General features: G+C 40.7%; 1 protein-coding gene across 6 annotated transcripts in view; it reads left to right on the top strand.

Annotated features, from left to right (window-relative positions):
- Window positions 1-8,729, top strand: part of LRRFIP1 (LRR binding FLII interacting protein 1) — a 234,461-nt gene that overhangs the window by 148,324 nt on the left and 77,408 nt on the right. For 5 of the 6 annotated variants that reach the window (XM_015832181.1, XM_015832180.1, XM_015832177.1 and 2 more), the window contains 2 exons: window positions 1,012-1,104; window positions 3,419-3,511. In XM_015832181.1, coding sequence (XP_015687667.1) covers window positions 1,012-1,104; window positions 3,419-3,511 — 186 coding nt within the window. The remainder of the gene's footprint in view (window positions 1-1,011; window positions 1,105-3,418; window positions 3,512-8,729) is intronic. The other variant, XM_015832179.1, reaches the window with a different exon arrangement.

The following is an 8,729-nucleotide window of genomic DNA, read 5'->3' as shown; positions in this document are numbered from 1 at the left end:
TTCGCCTCCCCCAAACAGCTTGCCTTCCCAACACAAACATTCAAAGGGGTGTCTGCTTACACTGCACGCCCCTGCCCTGCAACTAGTTAACTCTGGAAAGTTTCTCGGAAGAGCAAATCTCAAAGAGTCTTCTTCGGTAGTCGGTAGAAGCGGCTGAACTGGTTTTGCAAATTCGAGCTACAACTTGTCCATCATAGCCCGAGAGAGGGTCACCTCTAAGTGGCAAATGACTTCGGAGGGGGGTGGGAAAAAACCCAGAAAGGAGTATCTGCCTTTTTGCGAAGCAAGCTTGCTGCGGCACATTCCCTTCTCCCTCCTGCTTTCCGCCAAGTTGGAGGTTTTTCTTTCTTTTTTTCCCTTTGGAGGCGCAGATTTCCCCCTCCCTGTAAGGTGCACGTGTAGCAGATAAGTCCAACCACTTCCTCGACTCTAACCTTCTTTTCACCACATGGTCCTTGGCCCGCAGCCTCGCTCTGAGCGGAGAATGGAGCCCCATCGGAAGCTTCCTGACTTAGGCTACGGACAGTGCCCAGCAGCTTCACGTGGAGAGGCGGAGGAGAGGAGCCTGGCCCCGCCTCCTTCCGGGGCGATGGCGCGCGTGCCCACAGGGACGGCTCCGCGTGCCACCTGTGGCACGCGTGCCATAGGTTCGCCACCCCTGGTCTAGAGTTTAGGTAGCAATCATTAAAACACTCTTTTCCTAAATGAATATTATATTCGTAATAATATTGATGGAACTATTGACTAAATATAAAGGTGATTCATTTCCATTCCCTTATATGTTTAGGTAAATCCTGTGAGTATGATCGCATTAAATAAAATGTTATGTCTAGGCCATGATAAAGGCTAGAACATATAGTGACATAAATTCATGTGTGGCTTAGAATAAAAATCTTAAAAAATTCATGACTTAGCATATAGATTGGATAAAAGAAATACATGCCTGACTAAAAGCATTTAGAATACAGGAGCAGCACAATAATATCTAATTATAAAATGCTCATTTTGTAGGATTTTGAGAGGGAAAAACATGCTCATGCTATATTGCAATTCCAGTTCATGGAACTCAAAGAGGTTCTGAAACAAAAAGAAGAACTGCTTGCTGTAAGTACACAACTGAGTATAAATAACAGAATTTTGTCATTACATCAGAAGATAAAGATTGGTAACATTTTGCTCACAACCCACAAGTAACAAGTATATTGAGACTGCATGATTAAAAGTAACAAGTATATTGAGACTGCATGTTTAAAATTCAGTGACAAAAGTGATTTTTCCTTGTGATATTCTTCAACTTTGTTAGTACTTTAAAAATCAAAATGGATGCTCTGAGTCTGTGTGAACACATTAGTTTTGACTGGCAAAACTCTCTCTAACTGCACCAATAGTAGGCTGATCTTGGCTCTTCCCACCTAGTGAACTCATTGTCCCATTGTAGCATTTAGAAAAGTGGCTCTAGGTGAAAAAGATTGCTTGTCCCTCCTGTAAATTGATCAGTAGAGATCATTTTCTTTATAGCTTCACTTACTAAAAAGAGTGCTATAAAATCAGATGAGCAGTTTGGACTATCAAATCCAATAGATTGTTCAGAGCAGGCCAAACTAAAGATTTCCTGGCAAATAGCTCTTTTGTGCCTATTTAAATTTGTAAAGCAAAGGAGAAGCCATTACAATTTTCAGTTTCAATTTCTTATGATCATAGACTGATACATATAGAGTGCTACACGATATATACACATATCAAAATAAAGTTTAAGACAAAGTTAAAATATAAAACAACCTAACATCTATGAGTGAGATCTAGGATGCCGCTTATGTTAAATTATAATCTAGACATTAAAATTATACTTATAATAATATCTAAAATTCAAAAATAATAATATTTATAATTTAGAACATTACAGTTATATAAAATGCATTCGGCTAGTAGAAAATTGGCCCATCAAGGTCTGAGGGATCCTCCATGCTTCTGCACAAAACCTAGCTACATGTAGTGAAACAAAAGGCAGTTTGTCTGTGAGCAGCATCTGGGCATAGACAGAATCTGAACAATCAGTATATCTATTAATCAAAGGTTAGGATGAATCTGATTCAGGTATTTATAAAGGAGCAACAAGAAGAACATGTTCCATAGTTTCCAACTCTCCAGAATCACAGCAGTAAAATATTTCAGCCAATGGTACTTTATATTTATATTCAAATTTATATTTGAAATTGAAATTGAAACCACTACTTTTCTAGATAATTGGTTCCACAACTGAAATGTTTTCCTGTGATGATTTTTCCCCCCTAACATTCAGTCAGGGCCTCTCTTCATGTAACTTATTTTTTTTATGTTATTCTGGAGCAATAAAAAGCAAATCTACATTTCTTCTGGGTGACATCCTTGTAGATATTTGAGAAATGCTCTCACATGCCCCTTTCTCAAGGTTAAACACACCTGGTGTCTTTAAACTTTCTTCATACAATTTATTTACTAGTCCTGTAATAATCTTTGCATCTTTTCTAATTCCTCTGATTAGAGGAATTTATTTTTAAACACTGGTGTCCAGAACTGAACACAAGACTCAGGTCCAGACTTTTCAGCAAGGTCATCTCTTGCTGAATAGATTGTGTGGTTCATTTCATAAATGCAACTAATTCAATGATTACTAATTTGACTGCATATTCCAATTTATTTGCTGCTCTACAATATCTTGAAAATAGTTTTATCTTTGTGGTGTAGTTACAGCACAATACTAAAATAATTTGTTCCTGGTGGAGCCCCCTGTTTCTTCTTAGATTAGTCTCCACTGTATATTAATTTCTCAGAATATTGTGTCCTGTTTAAGTCACAGCATTTTTGATGGACATTAACAAACTAGTACAAATTCAGAGAAGAAAAAGCAAGATGTCAAGACAAAAAAAATTAAGCTTATGGGGAATTGTTTGAGATCTTGGGTACATTTAGCCTGAAAAAAGAAGAGTTATGAGAGATATGTAGCTGTCTTCATGTTATGTGAAGGGCTGTCATATAGAAGAGGGATAGAATTGTTCAGATATGTTCCATGACAAAACACGTTCCAAAGAGAAAAAGCTCTTCAATAGGTAATTTAATTATTTAATTAATAATGTAACAATTATTTAATTATTTTTATTACTGTTGTATTTGTTTTATCGCTAATGTATTGTTTTTGGCCATCTGTTGGGGATATTGTAGTATTTGCACTGGGAAATTGGAAAGTCTGTAGACTGTATTATCTTGAAATATTTTGGATTTCAATGTAAATCCATACATTTGAATGTACAGGTAGAATTTGGCCTTATTTCATGCATCCTTTTATTTAATTGTTCTTTGTGAATGTTGCAGCCTTGAATGTTCACTTCCTCATTAGCTATCTCCTATGCTGTCTATCTTCTTGTTTTATCTTGCATCTCAGGAAGTCCGACAACTGCAACAAAAACAAGAGGGTTTTGTCAAGGAAATAACCGATCTTCAAGAGACAATAGAATGGAAAGAAGAAAAGATAGGGGTAGGATTTTTGTAGCATTGTTATTATTATTTTTTTGAAATTTTCAATGTTCTAAGAGAAAAAAAGTTATAAATTCTGAAATAAAATGGGTCAGGATCAGAAGAATTTATTGGACTTCTACAGAACATCAGGCTTGCAGGATATTGAGGCTACGATCTATATTTTTTACTCAAAATGAACTGTCAAGTACTTCCAAATTTTCAAGTAGGTTTGATTCTAAAATACATTTGAATTAACCCAAGGATAAGTTGAGAATGAAACCATTCCTGCAGTTTTATAATACTAAGCAAATAGGTACCAAAGTAAATTTGGTGATGAGAATTCCCACCCAAGAACAGATTTCAGAAGAAAAATATAGTACTTCAGATAGGCACAAAGTAACTGGGTTGGCCAATTTTATTTGAGAGCCAGTTTGGTATAGTTGGTTAAGGCAGGGCTTTTCAACCAGTGGTACGGGTACCACCTGTGGTACATTGGCACCTGGCAGATGGTACGCGAGCACCCTAGAAAAGTGGTAGTGGGGGAGGGGAATGAGCTGAACCGGTGGCAGCACCGCACAAGCCTGACTGAGAGATGGCTGGAGCTGCAGGGCTGTCAGAGCTCAGTGGAAGCGCCAGGATCAGAGCCAGGCTCCAGCTGAGCTCAGCGTTGATCCTGGCACTTCTGCTGAGCCCAGAAGAAGCGCCGATCAGCAGGAATGTTGCAGCATTCCAAGGGTCTTGTGATTTACATTCAGATGCTTGGCAACTGATTCATATTTATGACGGTCACAGTGTCCCAGGGTCATGTGAAGTGACCAAAACCTGCTGCAACTACCCAGCAGATGGGGTGGAATAAAAACCGAACACCCCCCCACCCCACTCCCGCTGCCAATCCTCAACAGAAATGCTCACAACAATGAAAACCTCGGACAGGAGGAAGAGTGCCGCCGGGCGGGCAGGCAGGTGTCTTGCTCGGCTGTGGCTTGGGGGGCACTTTTTTCAGTGCTATTGTAACTTTGAACAGTCACTAAGCAAACTGTTGTAAGTCGAGGACTACCTGTACTTTATCACTTTTTTCCTTTTTGGGGGGGTCAAGTTTTTGACACCTTGCTAGGTGACTGGTGGTACTCGGATATTGCCATATCCTAAAAGTGATACGATGGGTGAAAAGGTTGAAAAGCCCTGGGTTAAGGCATCAGACTAGAAACCAAAATATGGTGAATTTTAGTCCCACCTTAGGCACAAAGCCAGATCTTGAACCAATCACTCTCAGCCCTAGGAAGCAGTCAAGGGCAAACCACTTCTAACCAAATTGCACTTGCCAGGAGTCAAAAAAAAATGCTAAGTGGCTTCCTACTTTAGGGAGTGGGGCAACCTACTTTAGGGAGTGGGGCAAGGGCTTGGCTGCACTGCTTTTCTATGGCCACACCAGTTCTTTGATTCGGCTTTCCAGTGGATATTCATGTGTCTTTTGGAAACAACTGACAACTAAGCTCGTCCAGAGGATTTTTTGGCACAATTCCATTTTGGCTGGGTTATAGTTTGGCTTTTTTATTTAATTTTCTTCTGTATTTTTCAATTATTTATAGATATTTCTATTTGGATATTGTTATTGTTTATTATTTCTATTTTGTAATTTGGTAAGAATTTGGGACTTTGGTGGTCTAAAATGTGGTAAATAAATTAGGGAAAATGATACAAATTGTGCAGTTGTAGTTGAAAAATGCCTTTGAAAAGAATTGCAGTGATATTTATATCTTTATAGGAAAAAGCCAGTTTAAAAACCAATTTAGCGGTTAAAGGATCAGGCTAGAAACTGAGCTAGGCTCTGAGATAAGGCTAGAAACAGGCTAGAAACTGGAGTGAGACTGCAGGTCAGAGGTCCCCCACCTTTTGGGCACTAGGGACCGGTTCCGCAGAGAGAGGTTTTTCTGCGGACCGGAGGGGATGTGGTTTTGTACGTTGCCTGCATCTCGCGAATGGGGTTTGCTTGTTTGTGCGGACCGGTTGCTGGCATGCCATGGCCTGGTACCGGTCCACAGACCGGGGGTTGGGGACCCCTGCTGTAGGTTCTAGTTCTGTCTTGGGCACAAAGGTAGCTGGGTGACCTTGGGCCAGTTACTTTCCCTCAGCCCTAGGAAGAAGGCAATGGCAAACCTTTTTCCAAGAGAAACTTGTCCAGGTAGTTTCCCAGAATCAGACATGTATTTCTTGCAGATTGATATTCACTTTTTTTTAGTCTAAATAAAAGATACATATTGTCTAAAAATTTTAGAAACTCTGTGGGAAATTAAAAACAAAATGTAGTGAAAATCATTCTATAATTTCTGAAGTTTTAAATAGAGAGCCTACATATGTTGATTTGGGAAAAAACATGTTTCATAATACAACATTGTTTTGCAGAACAAAACAATATTATAAAAATTAAACAGAACTTTCAATGAAACTATTTATGTATTTCTTAAGTTATCTTTCTTACTTTATTATTTTTTTAAAAAAGACCTCAAAGTAATATTGATGCTTGCTAACTCTTTTTCTAATATAGCTTAGGAGCTAAAGTGTAGAATGAATCATTCCCATGTTGATTGGAATGTGTCAACCGTCCCAACTCGGTCATTTAGCAAAGAAAGACTCCTTGCCCATTGTTCAGCCAAAAGTATACTTTACTAAAGTCAAAGTGTAACCACTTTGACTTTAGTAAAGAAGTAGTCAAGCTGGATCTGGTGATTCCTTGATCTCAAAATGTTGTTCCTCTTCTATTAAGATGGGAGGGGGTGGTGGCTTTGTGGCAAGATGCAAGGATGAACCAGTGACAGCTTTCAAAAGACTACAGTGGAAAACTGGATGTGTTTTTAGGCAATTTCAGTTCAACCATCACTGGATTTATGACGCGGATAATGGGGAATGGCTCCACATATTTGGGACCAAGTTTTCTACAGGGCTATTGTGACTGCAGAAATTTGGTAGAAAGAAACTTTCTCTCCTACTTTAAATTCCTTCTGCAGAGCCCTCTTTTTATTGGCTTGTCTCTTATATGCTTCCCTCACCTCATCCAGTGCTTTACGGACCACAGTCCAGATGTTCTGCGGGGTTTGGATCCAATCGGCCAACGATGCCAATTGAGGGGTGTGTTGAGGGAGTTCTGCCATAGGGACAATGTCCAGGCTGGTGGCTACTCGGAATCCTGCGATTCCAGTACTACTGTGTACTCAATTATTGTAGGCAACCTTAGCAAAGGTAAGAGCTCAGTTCAGTTGTCTTGCTGGTAGTTCACATAACAGTGGAGGTATTGCTCCAATATGCCATTTGTATGTTCACAGCCTCCATTTGTCTGGGAGTGGTGAGAGGATCTTAGGCCCTGGGAATGCCTAATAATTTCAGGAACTCCTGCCAAAAGCTCAAAGTAAATTGGACACCACGATCCGAAATTATGGGCTCAGGTGCTCTGTGCAACCAATACACATGTTGCACGAATACTTTTACTAGAGTTTGTGTGGATGGAATCTTGGGACAAGCCACAAAATGGTCCTGTTTGGAGAACAGGTGCATGATAACTCAAATCACTGTGTTTCCTGTGCTTTCTGGTAATTCCACAATAAAGCCCATTGATATTTCCTTCTATGGGACTGTAGGGCTGGTGAAGGGTTGTAGCAATCCTGGGGTCCTGCTAGTGTCTTTTGGCTGAAGCACAGACCAGACAGCTGGCCACATAGTTCTCAATGTCCTTTTTTATATACGACCACCAGAATTGGTGTTTCACAAAGTGGAGAGTTTTAACAAAACCAAAATGCCCTGGGGTCTTAGTGTCGTGGCTGCATTACAGAACTAGGGTTTGCTGGCTCGCAGGCATGTACAATTTACTCCCCATCCATGCCAGGTCGTCCCTCAGTGAAAGTTCTTCATTATGTAGTTCAGCGGTTCTCAACCTATGAGTCGCGACCCCATTTGGGGTCGATCCACCATTTCATGGGGGTTGCCAAGCAAGGCTGTCCGCCATTTTTTTCCTCTTTTCCGGCGGGTGCCTTACCTCCCTTGAGCTGGGCCAGCTGGTGGTCAGCCTGCTCCGTCTCTGCCGCTTGCCAGCTACGCCTCGGCCGGCGCAGGGGGAGGAACCACGCATGCACGGCGCTCCCAGGCAGGGAAATCCTCGACTTACGACCGGTTGGGTAGTCCTCGACTTACGACCGGTTTAGTCCTCGACCTACGACCGGTTTAGTCCTCGACTTACGACCGGTTGGGGGTCGCGGCATTAAAAAGGTTGAGAACCACTGATGTAGTTGGAACCATTTGTCCTTTGCTAGAGCTATGTTGCTAGCTATCTGCTCTTTTGAGGCTTTTTGTTGCCTTGTGAGGGTTGATGCGGCTATTTGTTTGGAAAGGATGATGGAACTGACAACAATTTCTTTAGCACTGTTGTACTACGGCAGAACTTTTCAACCAGTGGTACTGGTACCACCTGTGGTACATTGGCACCTGGCAGATGGTATGCAAACACCCTAGGCTTGGCTTAGGTTTAGTGGTTCCTTTGGTTTTTAAGAGATTCATGATTGGCAGTGCTATTTGGGAAAAGGCTGGGATAAACTTTTGGTAAAAGTGAAGACAAGGAAGCTCTGCAACTGCTTCCTTGTATGAGGGGCTTCCCACTCTAGGATGACACTCACCTTCACCAGGTCCATTTCTACAGTCTCCTGGAAAATCCAGTACCCCAAATAATCAAGTTTAATCTTGTGAAATTCACACTTGGAGAGTTTTGCATACAATTGGGTCCCCCAAAGTTTCTTGAGCACTGCCCTCACTAGTTCCACATGCTTTTTCATCATCTCAATGTAAATTAAAATAACATCCACATACATCAATACCCCTTTGTATAAATGATCATGTAGCATCTCATTTTCAACTGCATGAACATTGCGGGGACTTCCTGTGGCCCTAATGGGAGCATTCAGTATTGGAAGCAGCCCAATGGGCAGTTAAATGCTGTTTTCTACTCATCCCCCTTCTTAATCTGCACTTGGTAATTTATTTATTTATTTATTTATTAATAAGACTTATATGCCGCCCTTCTCCCCCATGGGACTCAGGGCGGCTCACAGCATATTAAAAACAATACAAAACATTTCCCTATAAAAGCCAATTAAAAACCAAATATTTGTAGCTGTGTCTTGTTTAAAATCATTAAAAATTATCCCTATTTAAAAATTCACCCTAGGTCAGTCCCGCTTGCTGAAAAAGCCATG

This window comes from Protobothrops mucrosquamatus, unplaced genomic scaffold (genome assembly GCF_001527695.2).
Source record: "Protobothrops mucrosquamatus isolate PMUCROS unplaced genomic scaffold, P.Mucros_1.0 scaffold_311, whole genome shotgun sequence".
NCBI classification, from domain to species: domain Eukaryota; kingdom Metazoa; phylum Chordata; class Lepidosauria; order Squamata; family Viperidae; genus Protobothrops; species Protobothrops mucrosquamatus.
Note: the sequence above shows the minus strand (reverse complement) of the source record. Positions and strands in the feature narration are given on the sequence as shown.